Source organism: Cervus elaphus, chromosome 9 (genome assembly GCF_910594005.1).
Source record: "Cervus elaphus chromosome 9, mCerEla1.1, whole genome shotgun sequence".
Classification (NCBI taxonomy): domain Eukaryota; kingdom Metazoa; phylum Chordata; class Mammalia; order Artiodactyla; family Cervidae; genus Cervus; species Cervus elaphus.
Window position 1 is genome coordinate 24,549,014 of NC_057823.1, and position 14,772 is coordinate 24,563,785.

General features: G+C 45.5%; 1 protein-coding gene across 2 annotated transcripts in view; it reads right to left on the reverse strand.

Annotated features, from left to right (window-relative positions):
- Window positions 1-14,772, reverse strand: part of SLC22A4 (solute carrier family 22 member 4) — a 40,960-nt gene that overhangs the window by 21,208 nt on the left and 4,980 nt on the right. For both annotated transcript variants that reach the window (XR_006342670.1, XM_043912151.1), the window contains exons 2-3: window positions 5,659-5,762; window positions 4,162-4,316 (exon numbers count right to left, since the gene is read on the reverse strand). Coding sequence is in view for 1 of the 2 variants with exons in the window: in XM_043912151.1 (XP_043768086.1) it covers window positions 4,162-4,316; window positions 5,659-5,762 (259 nt within the window). In the remaining variant the exon portion in view is untranslated. The remainder of the gene's footprint in view (window positions 1-4,161; window positions 4,317-5,658; window positions 5,763-14,772) is intronic.

The following is a 14,772-nucleotide window of genomic DNA, read 5'->3' on the forward strand; positions in this document are numbered from 1 at the left end:
GTGACTTTGATAAGTCCTACTTCATGGAGTTATTATTATGGGGACTTAGATTAATGTAGGTAAGGAGCCTAAGTAGGTGTCTGGCATGTAGCAGGTACTCAGGAATCATTAATTCTTTTATCCTGGTCAAATAATTGAAATGTACCAGATGTCAGGGGAATGTTGGAAAACAAAGAGATCCAACAGAAGACAGCAAAAACCTCTCTTTGCTCCTGGAAAATACTGAGAATTCCCATCAAAATAGCAGATATTCCCTTGTCCTCTTTCTTCTCTATAAACTTTCATGATCATTCTAGCTAAAAGGGACCTTTCTTGTCTATGCATATACACAGACAATTTATCTGTGCACCCCTCACACTCCTAGACCCATGACCCACATTCTCTGTAACAGCTGCCTTGGCTGCCTCTGCCGACCAGATTTGAGCCCTTTGAGGACAGACAGGAGTGAGTCCTACCTCCCTGTGTCCCCCAGTTCTTCCCTCTCAGGGCAGTGCAAACAAGGGTTGCCAGCAAATCTATGCATCTTTTTAATGTATTTATATCCCATTCCTCCCTTGAAGTAGCTTATAATTTGAATAAAATAAAATAATGGTAACATTAAAGTAAAATACAAAGAAAGGTGAAAAGTGATGTCCTGGAGAAGAGAGCAAAAATATGCAACAGATCGCTTTGGAAAATAGTGTGACAGTTCCTTAAATGGTAAAACCTAAAATTCCCTAATGATCTAGCAAGTCCACTCCTAGGTACATGCCCAAGAGAACTGAAAACATAGGTCCACAAAAGACTTGTACTCAAATGCTGATAGCAACGTTCTTCAAATTGGTAAAGAATGGTAACAACCCAGATGTCTGTCACCTGATGAAGAGATGACCAAAACGTGATATCTGCATACATTGGGGTACTGAGTCATTCTGCAGCACAGACCAACCTTGACAACATTAAATGAAGGAGTCAGTCACAAAGGCCACATATTGTAAAATTTTGTTTATCAGAAATGTCCAGAATATAGACAAATCCATTCAGACCGAAAGTAGATTAGTGGTTGCCAGGAGCTGGGGAAAGAGGAGAATGGGGAAGTAACTGCTAATAAGTTTCTTTTGTGAATGATGAAATGTTCAGGAGTTAGGTACAGTCGATGATTGTATGACGTTGTGAATACACTAATAACCACTGAATTTATACACCTTTATAAGAGTTAACATTATGCTATGTAAACTCAATTTTAAAACTTTTAAAAACTATGTGGCTAATAAAGGCTGCATGAGCTTCCTGGTAGCCAAAGTTACAAAGGAAGATGCCATCAGTTATGTACTTATCAAAAGGAAGAAAACATGAAGACATCAGAGGAAGCAGCATTTTAAGTAGTTCAGCATGCTGGAACAAATATCGTTAACAGGGCTGGGAAAATACTGAATGAATGAATCAGTCAAGACAGGAGACAGTTAACTTTGCAAAATAAATTCAAGCAGCTAGTTACGAGAAATAAAGGAGGATGCCACTAGAGTTTCACCCAGAGGCTTTGGACAGGTCAAGGGTGTTATTTCTGGGAAACAGTAGGAGATTGTGAGGGGAGAGCTGGAATGTGGGTAGGGTCGGTGTCCTTGGTCCTGAGTGGTCACTTGCTGCTGAGCCAACATCGTTTTGGCAGCCTCTTCACTTTCAGGTGTAACCATGTTCTGTTTCTTTAAGAAGCACTGTTCCTTTCCTCCCCTTTCTTGTCTCCTGTGACTCTGGCAGGCTTTGTAATTGTTAAAAAGCAGAGCAAGGAGAGAATCCATTTTTGTACTGTGTTGAGAGTGGGAGTAATTCAGTTTCCTGAGTTAACGTGAGAACTCCTAAAATGGCAGATTATCACCGCACAGTTTTGCCAACCCTTCCCTGGAGCCAGAGGGCAAAAAAGTGAAGGTGAAGGGCCAGACAGAACTCAGATCAGATCCAAAGCTTAGGTTGCTTTTAGTCAACTGAAACCCATAATTTGGCTATTTCAGTCCTAGAACACCAGAGAGCGCTGCTGCGCTGCCAGAAGCCAGAGATGTTGCTGTGTCTCCAGGGCTTCTGGCTGCTCCAAGGGGCAGACTGATTTTCAGTGACACTGAAATGCTCAGGCCTGAGAACCCAGGACAAGGAGTTTCAAACCAGCACACAAATGTCAGCAGTTTCCTGTAGAACACCGAGGAGTAACACTACAGCCAGGGAGGCTCCCAGAGCACCCTACGCAGCTGATGGAGAGCCTGCTACACCCAGCATCCCGCCCACTGACTGCTGGCTCCTACATCTAGGCTCTGACTGATCTTACAGCTCTTACTTGGCCTTCCCACTCATGTCAGCATAAGGAGCAGGGAGAGAAGCTGGTTGTAGTGTCAGGGTCAGCTGCGCAGAGGCTTCCCTGCAGGAAGCCTGGCGTGAGCTCTCCTGGCCTCATCCACTCACACGGGGGAAAAGGCTCTATGGCTTCAGAAGCACCCTGTGCCCCTGGAAAGGCAGGTCCAAGTGCTGCCGTTCAGCAGGCCCTGGGGAATGCCGTGCATGGCAGAGACAACACCTGACTCCTGATCCCGAGAACAGGGCTTCTCTGGCTTCACTAGGACCTCGTGCCCTTCCATTTCAGGTGATTCTTTCGGTTCTCCTAAAGGTGCTCTGCTCACTCCAGGCAGATTCCTCTGTTTAGTCTCCAGTATGTTCTGGCCCAAGCAAAGCTACCCATTGGGCTTTCCAGGTACGGGGTGGTCACCAAAAGGAAGATGGAGTCTGTGGGGTTTTAAACCATGAGAAAATCAAACTCTGCTGTGTTCAAGAGCCCTGTGTCCTTGGGGTCATCAGGCATTAGGAGGTCGCAACTTCTGTCCTGAATTCTTCCAGTCTCCAGTTTCTAGCACCACTGGCTGGCAGCTCGCTGTGTCCTCTCAATAAATCCTTCCCCCCTCCCCTCTTCCCCCTGCAGAAAGGACAGAGGTCCTCTCCTGCTGAAGAGGGTGCTTCTGCTGGGGCCGTGTGACTGCAGCATGCCTTCCCCACCTCCTTCTTCAGATGCCAAGGCTAGGCCTTTGGCAAGGAGCGCTTCACAAATGATTAAAGGAGTAGAATTTGAACAGTTCCAAGTTGGCAACCTGACAGGGTATACACATCCTCAACGAAGAGAACACAGGATCTTGAAAGCCAACAAGTCATCCAGAATCTTAAAAGCTATCAGAATCATCTTACTAGATTCAGACTTCTGAGATAAGAATCATTAGACTTACATTAAAGGGGTGCTATTGGTAACTACACTGTGGCAATAGGGACAAACTGAGACAGCCAACAAGGAAATATGATCACACCAGAGGTTATGGGAATGAGTATCTATTGTCCCAGAGGTGACCTCAGAGAGCCTGCTGGGGACTTCACTCCTGCAGATGACCCTTATCAACATGCCTGGAGCTCACCCTGCTGCTTCCTGGGAGAAGCTGCTGAAGACCCTGGGGGCCTCCCCCTGACCTTTAGCTTGTGAGTCCCCCTCATGCGCCCTGATATTCCAGAAGCAAGGTTGCTGCTAGGAGATAGGACAGCTCCCAGCAATGAGGCTTGTCCTGTATGCAGCTGATATGGTCTGGGGGTGGGCTTTGACTTAGGGGTAAAGCCAGATCTGCCCAAAGATGGACAGCTGGCACCGGACTCCTGTCTGGCACGTGCCTCCTCCACCTGTGTACCAGCCGCACCGACCACCCTTAATACCCCTATGGGCCAGGCCCAGCTGCCAGGAGACCGTTTAGCTGTGGCCCAGGCAGAAGTCTTGAGCCTTCATAGCTCAGATCAGACACATCCCCGGACTGTCTCTCCCTCAAGAATCCCTCCTCTGTGTCCTTCCCAAGCCCCGTGCTCCTGAAATGTGTCTCAGTTATCACTTGGCTCTTACTCACAGTCACATTTCAGGGCCAGCAAAGAGCTGGCTCCCTATGAGTGCCTGCCTTGCTTGTGACCTGTCAAAGAACCTGTGACCACAGCCTCCTCCCCAGCACATATGTCCCCGAAGCTGATCGCTTTTTGGAAGCACAGACCATGAATTACAGTGCTTCCTTCTGGGCTGAGTAAGAGCGCTCCCCGTGCCCTCTTCAGCGGCCCCCTCTTCCCAGGCCTCTCTGAGGACTGTAAGGAGGAGCCCTGCAGGTCAGAAGCCATTCCTACCTAGTATGAAGGCCACCACGTAGTTGGAGATCTGGCCCATGCCGACGATGACAAATAACACGGTGAACATCTCCCAGTTGATGGAAAAAATCTGCAGAAAGCTGAAGCCAGTCTGCACAGCCATGGTTGCGAAGAGGATGGTCTTTCTGCCAAATCTGTAGAATACAGCACAACACAAGAAGCAGCCTGTGCAGGTCACAGTAGCACTATACTCAGGGCTTGTGGAAGGCCTGAGTCAGGCATCCCTGCAGACGGTTTTTCTCAGGGCTGTGACAGGCTTTTCTCCTATCACACCCTCCCAGGTTCTTCCTGGGTGAGGTCTCAGGCATCCTTCTGCCCAGGAGGTAACTTTCTGAGATTCTGAGCCTCCTGTGGAGGCAGCAGATCTCGAAATCACACAGCAGCTTATGTAAGGACCACGTGGAAATTTGCTCTTTAGAATGAGTCATAGGTAGAAGCTGCCATCACGTTTCTGGAACATGAGCACAGTACAAACTGAAGATGCATCTAATGTCAGCAACATGAGAATTCTGTCAACCCAGAGCCAAGAGTCCCTCTGTGTCAGTGGTCTTGAACCTAGGTTGCGCTTGGGATCAAGAGAGCTTAAAAAATACTGTGACGGCCTTCTGAGATTCTTATTGTCTGGATGTAGACTGTTGGATGCAGTATGGGTGTCAGGGCTTAAAGATATTTCCCAGGTGACTCTACTGGGCATCCCAAATTGGGAACCACTGCTCTGTGGAAAGTAGCTTCCAGCAACATCCATAAATGACACTACAGTTGGCTTAAGTCTTAATTTCATTTTCTAATAGTGTCCAGTAGCTCAGAGGGAACACAGGACAACATCTCCCATCTCATCTTCCACACTCAGGTCATCTCAGGCTTTTGAGTCTGGGGTCCCATTGGGCTTCATGACTAAGCCATTCCTCTGGAAAGCCTTCCCCAACACTGCCATTGAGCACTCCCACCTTCCTGCCCTGGTCCCTACAGAACATTCAGGGATCAGTGTGGTCATGTCTCCCCACGCGGTGATGCTGTCTCCCCCTGATTGTGCACTCCAGGAGGCCCTGAACCAGCCTTGATCAGCTCTGTGGCCCAGTGTCCAGCCAGATGGTAAAGAATCTGCCCACAATGTTGGAGACCCTGGTTCGATCCCTGGGTCAGGAAGATCCCCTGGAGTAGGAAATGGCAACCCACTCTAGTATGCTTGCCTGGAGAATTCTGTGGACAGAAGAGCCTGGCAGGCTACAGTCATGAGCTTGCAAAGAGTTGGGTACAACTAAGAAACTAACAGTTGTGACATAAGAGCCCCATTTTCCAGTGGTTCCCCACAAGGGGCTGAGCACAGAGGATACAGGATACATCATAGTTCCTCCGGTCACTCACTTGGTAGCCTATGGGGCTTCCCTTCCTCTGGTGAAAATACCCTAAATTCAGTCCAACCCCAGGACAGGCAGTGTATCAAAAGTCACCTTTCCTCCCTCCCATCATCCTTACCTGTCTGACAGCTGCCCAGACACAAAGGAACCGAGAAGCACGCCTACAAAGAACAGGGACGTGGTAAGGGGCGTCTTCCAATCCTCCTCACACACCAGACTCCACTGCCAGGGAAAAACACAAAGTGTGAGCCCAGCCCTCCAGCAGCTCCGGCCCCTGCCCAGCTCCGAGGGCATATTAGCGTGGCAGCCAGGCAGGCTCTCCTGCCCTGTGCCAGGCTCACTACTGTGCAAAGGGCGTAGGCTTCACAGCCCTGGGGTTGACTGCTGACTCTGTCAGTCACTGTCCTGCCCGAGGCTCACCCCCCTCTTCTGAAAGGAGGAGTCATACCTCTGGCCATGCTTACATTGTATACGGAGAAGTGAGCTGAGGCATGGCTTTGGCTAGCGAGCCCTCAACTGTGAAGTAGTATGAAGCAGAGGCGCTATTTCTGCTTCAGAAGTTACTGAAGCATGACCCTCGGGCATGGAGGGACAGTGTTTGAAATGCCTGCAGGGCAGGGTGGTGGGCATGGTCACTTGATCCAGGTATAAAAGCTTCTTCTACCTGTTGAAAAATGCAAGTGGTCCCCCAAAACCTGTGATTATATTTTCTGAGCAGAATCCTCCAGAGAACCCTGTGCTCCCTGGGCCACATAACACCTTAGGCCAGGCGTAGGGCTTGATCCGGAGCCCCACTGTGCTAGGGGTGGTGTTCCCACCCCTCCTCAGTGCTCCTTATCTCCCCTCCACACTCCTCCACCCTCCTTTCCATGCAGCCCTCCCAGAAGTGTGGTACCTCCCACTCCCCAGGGCCCATGGGCTGTTGTAGCTCTAACAAGTCTGCTTGTGGACCCATAAAATGAGAGTTTCAGCTCTTGACTTAAGTCAATTCAGCATAATCTCAAGGGGAGGTTGCAAAGATTTCAAAATGTGTTCAGTGAGTTTTTGTGAATTAAAAAAGAAGCAGGTGCCAATAAGCATTTTGGGATAGTGGGTCAGGGGATTGCTGTGTGTGGTAAGACGATAAAGTCTATAGGAAAAACCTCCTGCCTCCCACCCAATCCCAGTCACCCACTCAGCAATGGTACTGCACCCATGACATTCCTAAGGCAGATTGGTTCTTAATCCTTTCAACTTGCCTGACATAGATTTAAAAGTGAATTCACATATTTGTATCATGCCCCATTTGCAGCAGAGAGAGATGGATATGAGGATACATACAAGAAAAATGTGTACAACAAACAGCTAAGGGAATTGTGGCAAATGAAAATCTTAGAGGAGCAGGGGTTACAAAAATAACCAAGCCAGGGGTAAGACTGACCTCTGGCTGTCCTGCCCAAAGGCCTGTCAGCTTGCCAGCGAAGCCCTGAAATCTGGCTTTGAATATCCCAGCAGCTCGGCTCTCAGGATCACAGTGTGCAGAGTAATAAACTCATTCTGCGGTACTCAGTTTGTCTGAGTACCGAGACCTGGGAGAAGCCTCTCCTATATACGTCCTTCCACAAAGGGGCCACTCTGTTATGCTGAGAATAACGTCCTTGAGAACACCCCCATCCTGGAGACAACAGCAGGATTCACGAGACTGCCTCGCCTTGTGCTCACAATGCTGCTCACAGGCGAGCTGCCCAAGCACAGCTCTGCAGAAGAAAAAACAATGAACCAGAAACTCTCTACCCCTCAGGCACAACTGAGGGTCAGTCCGAAACCGCACCCAGAGGAAGGCTGCTTCAGCTGGGGTACCTTGAATGGGCTTCAGGGGAAAAGGCACAAACCCTCTAAAACTGTATGGCCAGATTCACATGCTCTGCCAGGCCACGGGTCAGAAGGGAGACACGTACCTGAATTAATAACCACCAGCTTCTAAAAGTCACTCTCCCAAGAGCCTGGATCTGCCCCAAAGCCTCATGGTGTGGTACATAACCCATTTTGCAGAAGAGTAAACTTAGTCTCTGAGACTAGTATTTGCCTGAAGTCAAAGCAAGTAAATGGGCAAGCTAGATAACAACTTGGGCCTCAGAACTTTACCTTGTACCCATGTCCTGCTTTGGACAAGAACACCAAAGGCCAGATAAAATGAATTTATTACATACCACCCCTACACTTCTTCAAGGAATGTGACATCAGGACTAGGGGCAGAAGACCTCCACCACAGCCGTTAGCCTTGGGGCCACTAAGTATCCATTATCAACCATTACCATTACATCTGCAGCCAAGCAGAAAAGCTCTTCCCAAGATAACGTGCTCTCCTTTGCTGTTTTAAAAACATTTTTCTATCAGGACATTGCCTTTGGGCAGCATAGATAGGACTTAAGAGACAGAAAGGAAAGAGGACAGCTGTCAGATGTCAGGCCTTGCATGAGCAAAATAGTAAACAGAACTGGCTCCCTAATTTTCAGGCCCAGTGTAACTTGAAAATGTCGGACCCCTTGTTCAAAACAATTAGGAATTTCAAGATGTCAATAGCAGAGCATTAAAAATAAACGTGGGGCCCTAGGTGACTGACTGCAGGGATTGATGCCCATCAAGCTGGCCCTGATGGTGGCTCAAGCCTGGTCTGTTTGGGAGATGCAGCAAGGAAAGGAATTGTGAATTGGGTTCTGAGAAGGGTGAGGTGAGGGCCAGCTCCCCATTGCTCTCCTACTGGAGGCCATGAGGCCATGCATGGTTCTAGGTCCCCCTTCCCTCCCTGAAGAGGCACCCCCAAAGCCCTGTCAGCATTGAGAAGCACAGAAGGTGGCCATGTGCACACAGCAGCCGTCTGCCCCAGGCCCGTGGCGGGTGCTGTCTGTCTTTGGTAGAGAGTGCTGTCTGTCTCTGCTCAAGTCTGGCAGAGTAAGGCAGCTGGACCTCATGCTACTTAAGGTTGTTTCCAAGCCTGGGTTCCCTCTCGGGGAGTCACTGGACCCAAAGAGTCTCTTTGAAAGTTGCAAGAGGTCTGGTAATAGGATACAAAATTGGCAGATAAAATATTGGCTTCAGCTTACGGGACTAGTGTTCCAATAAATCAGCTGCCAGCGTGTAGGGGGACCCTTTTCTCCATGGGGCCATTCTTGAGAAGGCCAGGCCCTGCTTGCCCCAGACCCTTGGGGTTTTAGGGATGTATCTTAGGGCCTCAACTGTCAGGTCTCAGGGAACTCCCTGTGGTTAACAATGATATGGCAGGACCAGTGGGAGACAGTCTTTTCCTTGATGAGACAGAAGTGTCCTGTGGGTCTCTGCACATGTGTGTACACACATGCACACACAGACATACATACACAGGGTCAACTTAGAGACTAATGGCTGATGGCCTGGTGAGAGGCTGCCTGGTATTGGCCTAGAGCTATGCCCTCAGGTCAAACACTACCATTTCTGAAACATAACCCACACTTCCACATGCACTCTGGACAAAGAGTGGAATGTTCCAAACTGCAGGGTTGAGGCACTGGATATACTCTCATAGAATTACTGTGTCTGTCTCATCCTCCAGGTCTTAGGGAAATATTCCCCATTTGACTGGGTCATTTAGCCTTAAAGAACAAAAAACCAGGTCACAAGGTAACAGGGGACATGAGGACACTTGACCTAGAAGAATATGTGTCTCATGCCCTCAACAGTAATCATAGAAAGGACAAGTACAGTGTATTGATTGCTCACCGTGTGCCTTGCATCATTCACGGGATCTCAAAGTTGCCATCTGAAAGTGGGTATTCCCTTTATCCCCAGTTTACAAATGAGGAAATGAAGGCACAGAGCAATGAAGTGACTAGCCCAAGTTCTAGTGGATTGGTAAAAGGAATTGCTTAATCATTTATTCAACAGTCACTGAGCACCTGATCTGGGCCAGATGCTGAAGGGGCACAAAGCTGAAGGTCAAGCATGCTTTACAGGACAGGTCAGGTGTGCACATGTGCATGCATAAGCCCAGCCATCCTGGGTGGGATGTTCTCGGCCACTGTGTCCTTGCTCTCCGGCAGGACAGGAAAAGAGGCACCCCCTGTTCAACCTCCTCCAGATGGACAGAGTTCTATTTTTTTTTTTATTTTATTTTATTTTTGGACAGAGTTCTAAAACCTGAACACATTCATATAATCATTTTAGTTAACTGAAGTGTACAACACTAGGCACGTGGTAGATGCTTAACAAATTGTTGATGAACAAATGCTGAACAGTTAGGAATAATGGAAAACTAGTTTGGAAATGTATGGAATCACACAATCCTTTGAAAGTCACCCTCAACCTTGAACTCGGCAAGTAGCCAAAGTCTAGTAATTTTAGCCCTCACCAAAGCCATAAAGGATCATAAAGATAAGAGTAGCCCCATGACTACATAGAACTGAGAACTCTGGAAGGCAGCTCGATGCTGAGCAAAGAGCACAGGCTGTCTTGGGTTCTGCCATTTCTGACCGTGTGACTTTGGGCCACTCATTCACCCCTGTTAGCCTGCTTTCTCTTCTTCAAAGAGGTGACAGTGATACTCCCTCCCAAAACTGTTGTGAGCATTGGACAGGAAATGTAAGTAGAGTGTCTGACAGCATCTGACACATACAGACCTCCTTAAAGGGTAGTTCCCTTTCTACTAATCTCATGCCTTTTACAAATAGTATTAATGAATAAGCAAAGCAGGTTGTACTGAAACCTGACTAGGCAGAAGAGATTGTTAGAAATGAGAACTTTCTATTCAGACTAAAAACCAGAAAAGTTTTCACCACAAGGTGTAAAATCCCTTTATAAATGGACTTCAATCTCAGAGACAACTGTGAATGAAAACCTAGCAATAGTTCATTTAAGAAAGGCTTTCTGCATTCTCTTATTTTTCATTCTGTGGGGAAAAGAGGAAGGAGTAGTTAGTTAATAATAGTACATACCTCTATCCACAATTTCTTCTTTATAACTTAGTTGTAAACTTAAAGCTGGAAATTTACTGACCATGGAGTGATGGGAGAAAGCTTGCTATTTAATTCTTTTTGTTTATAAGAGCTTTATTGAGATATAATTTACATACCATAAAATTCATTCTTCTTATGTGTATAATTCATTTATAATTTACTATATTCACAGAGTTGTGCAATCATCAGTATCATCTAATTTTAGAACAGTTTCATCACCCCTGAAAGAAACCCCATGCCCACTAGAGTCACTTCCAATTTTCTTTTCCCAGCCTGTGGCAATCACTCACATACACTCAGTCTCTTTGGATTTGCCTATTCTGGGTGTTGGGTGAGCTGACACAGATTGTGAAAGAATTCACAGAAATATTAACAAGAGAAGAAAAGAGAGTTTTTATTCCCTTTCCAAGGGAGGAAAGGGCCAGATGCATAGAGTGGTTGCTGGCCCCCAATGGTGGGGTTTGAGTCTTTTATTGAGTTCAGAGGGCAAGGTGCAGGATAGAGGTGGTGGGTTCATATCTTTTCTGGTCCATAGTTGTATCTGGGCTAGCTGTGCTTCAATAGGATGTGTTTTTTGTTTTGTTTTTTATCTGAAAATCTGTAACTTCCTGTTTTCAATAATTTTCCAGTCCTTGGGTGTCTGAAAGAGACTTGACAGTGGCCCTCGACAGGTGCTACTCTATTTTGAACAATGTTAGATGGGTTTACACTGGACATTTAATATTAAGTGGAATCATACAATATATAATCTTTTGTGACTGGCTTCTTTCAGTTAGCATAATGTTTTCAAGGTTCATCCATGTTGTTCTAAGTATCAGTACTTCATTCAAGTACTAATTATCAGTACTTTATTCCTTTTTATGGTTGAATAATATTCCACTGTTTGGATATACCACCTTTTATTTAGCCATTTGCCAGTTGGTAGACATTTGGGTTGTTTCTACCTTTTGGCTATTATGAATAAAGCTGTTATAAACTTTTGTACACAAGATATTGCAAGGGTATATGTTCTCATTTCTCTTGGGTATTTCTAAAGTGGCTGCATCATTGTATAATCCCAACAATAATGAACAAATGTTTCAATTTTTCCATATTCCTATCAACACTTGTTATTGTATATATTTTTAATTTTAACCATCCCAGGAGGCATTAAGAAGTATTTCATTATGGTTTAGACTTGATTGTGGTTGTGATTTTCCTAATGACTAATGATATTGAATATCTTTTGTGTTGAATCTGTAGATCAGTTTGGGGAGTTGCCATCTTGACAATATTATCTTCTGCTTCATGAACAGAACATAAGATATCTTTTCATTTACTTAGATCTTCATTTCTTTCAAAGATGCTTTGTAGTTTTCAGGGAATAAGTTGTGCTTTAGAAAAATAATTATTCCTGAAGAACTTTCTTTAGTATTTCTTGTAAGGTAGCACTGCTAGCCAAAAATTCTCTTAGGGGTGTGTGTGTGAGAGAGAGAGAGAGAGAATATCTATTTCAGTTTTAAAAGATAGTTTTGCTAGTTACATTAATAAGACTTTTTGTTGATGTGCCTTTTCTTTTAGCAGTTTAAATACATTATCCCCCTGCCTTTGGCCTCCTTTGTTTCTTTTTAAAAATGTATTTACTTATGGCAGCACTGGGTCTTTTTTGCCATGCACAGGCTTTCTCTAGTTGCAGCGAGTGGGGGTTACTCTCTAGTTGTGGTGCACAGGCTTCTTGTAGTGGCTTCTCCAGTTGTGGAGCGCAGGCTCTAGGGTGTGTGGGCTTCAGTAGTTGTGGTGCACAGGCTTAGTTATCCCTCAGCATGTGGAATCTTCCCGGACCAAGGATCAAAGCCACGGACCCTGCATTGACAGGAAGATTCTTAACCACAGGACTACCTGGGAAGTCCCCTCCTTTCTTTCTTATGACAAGTCAAATGTAAATCTTATGAGGGTTCCCTTGTATGTGTCCTATTGTTCTTACTGTTTTCAAAAATTTCCCTTGGTGTTTGATTTTAAGTAATCTCACCATGATTTGTCTGTATGCAAAAATCTTTTTGTTTCTTGGAATTGAGCTGAACTGTGTAGATTAATGTTTTTAATCATATTTGGTAAGTTTTCAGTCATTATTTCTTTCACTATCTTTTTTTCTGCTCCTTTCTCTCCTCTCCTTCTAGTGTTCCCTTTATGCACGTTAGTCTGGTTAATAATGTTCCACATTGCTCTAAGAACTTGTTCATTTTTCTTCACTCCTTTTTTTCTGTTTTTTGGATTAGATAATTTCTATTTCTCTGTCTTCAAATTTGCTCATTCTTTCTTCTGTCTGTTCAAAGTTACTAGTAAGGCTCTCTAGTGAATTTTTAAATTTCAGCTACTGTTTATTTCAATTACAGAACTTTTATTTGATTCTTTTTTATATAACTTTCATTTTAATAACTTAATTGGTATTCTGTATTTGATGAGACATTGTCATGGTACCTTCTTTTTACTTTTTAAGCATGAATTCCTTTAGTTCTTTGAAAATACTTAAAACGCTGCTTTGAAGTTTTTGTTAAATCTGACATCTAGGCCCTTTCAGGCAATTTCTGTTTCCTATTTTTTCCCTGAGTGTGGGTCATGTTTTCCTGTTTCTTTGTACGTCTTGTAATTTTTGGTTAAAAACTGGACATTTCAGAAAATACATTGTAGAAACTCTGAGCATTGAATTTTCTCCCCCACACCCCTTCTCACCCAGACACACACCAGGGGTACCTGTCTTTGTTTTTGTTTGCTTTTTTGTTTGTTTAATCACTTGGCTGGATTCTTAGTTCACTAAGGATTCCCCTTAGTGCAGGGGAAATTCTTATTTCCCCTGCAGTGTGAAGCCTCTGGTGTTGCTCCTCAGAAGACACAGCCTTGGGCATGTGTGCCAGCACCCTGGGAGAACAATGGATTTAGCAGGGCTCTTTCTGACTGTCTCTTCCCCCATTTTTTCTATTAAGCTGTCTCCCTCTGCTGATATCACACCTAGCTGTTATTGTTCAGTCACTAAGTCGTGTCTGACTCTTTGCAACCCCATTAACTGCAGCATGCCAGGCCTCCCTGTCCTTCACTTTCTCCCTGAGTTTGCTTAAACTCATGTCCACTGACTCAGTGATGCCATCCAACCTAGCTGTTAGGCTCCACCCATTGCTATATCATTCCTTTATTATATATTCCTTTATCATTCCTTTGTCATTCTTTATTGTGCACAAAACATGGCACAGACTAGTTCAATTAAATTCAAGCCCCTTTGAAAGAGCAGTTTTGAGGCAAGTCTTTGAGGGTTGTTCGGACTCCAGGAGTGTTGCTCTGAGCTGTCTCTTTTTCTGGTTCTCTCCGGTAATCTAGTTGCCCTATGGGTTAGCTTGCTGCTCTAATGGAGCTACTAGTCTCCTCATGATTGTTAGTCACCACAATTTCTGTTGTTTTAAAGAGCACTCTCAGGCTTCAACTTCTGTACATCCTGTGTAAAATGAAGTTATTTCCTGTGGGGACAGCTTCAGAGCTCTCGGTTGTTATGGTTGTTACGGACTACTTCTTCCCCTGGGGGAAAATACCTGAGCCCCTGCTCCAGGCTGTGGTAAGGGAAAGTGCCCTCAGAATGGCACTCCCTGCCTTATGAGTTAGACACTGGTTGGAGGTGGTAGCATCCTTTTTGGTTTGCCTCTCTTGGCATGGAATCTCCACTCTACAACAAACTGGGATAAGGGCATCCAGGGCCCTCATATTGTCAGCCTGTGGAAACTAGAGTACAGGTGCCACTACATGAGTATGGACTGAGTGGAGGATGGGATCCTCCAGTCTCCTGGCTGCACTCACCAGGAATTAAGCCTCTGCACTTGGAGCTCAGAAGATGGGAGGCTAAATCTTAAAAACCTCAATATCTTTCTTTTCTTATATTAGAGGTAAAGAAAAAGCACCCATAGGTGGAGAGGCATTGGTGAAGAGTTCTGTGGTCATCAGAGGTGGAGCCAAAGCAAAAGACCCAGGGAGTTTAAGTGGGATGGTAGGGATGGGAATGAAGGGGCCTGAGGGAGGAAGAAGGGGCATGCAGTCCTGTTTCCAGTCCTGTAAACACAGAGCAGGAGCCGCTAGCCTTGGACTGTCTGTGTCCATTGTTGGGGTATGTGAGTCAACTGAGCCTTTCCCCAGAGGCTCTATTCTTTCTACTTCAAATGGAGATCCCTGCCTTTTTATTTTTATTATTTTGGGCTCTAGAGACATGCTTAAAACTATACCAAGGCTTCAGATAACAAGGCAGGCCT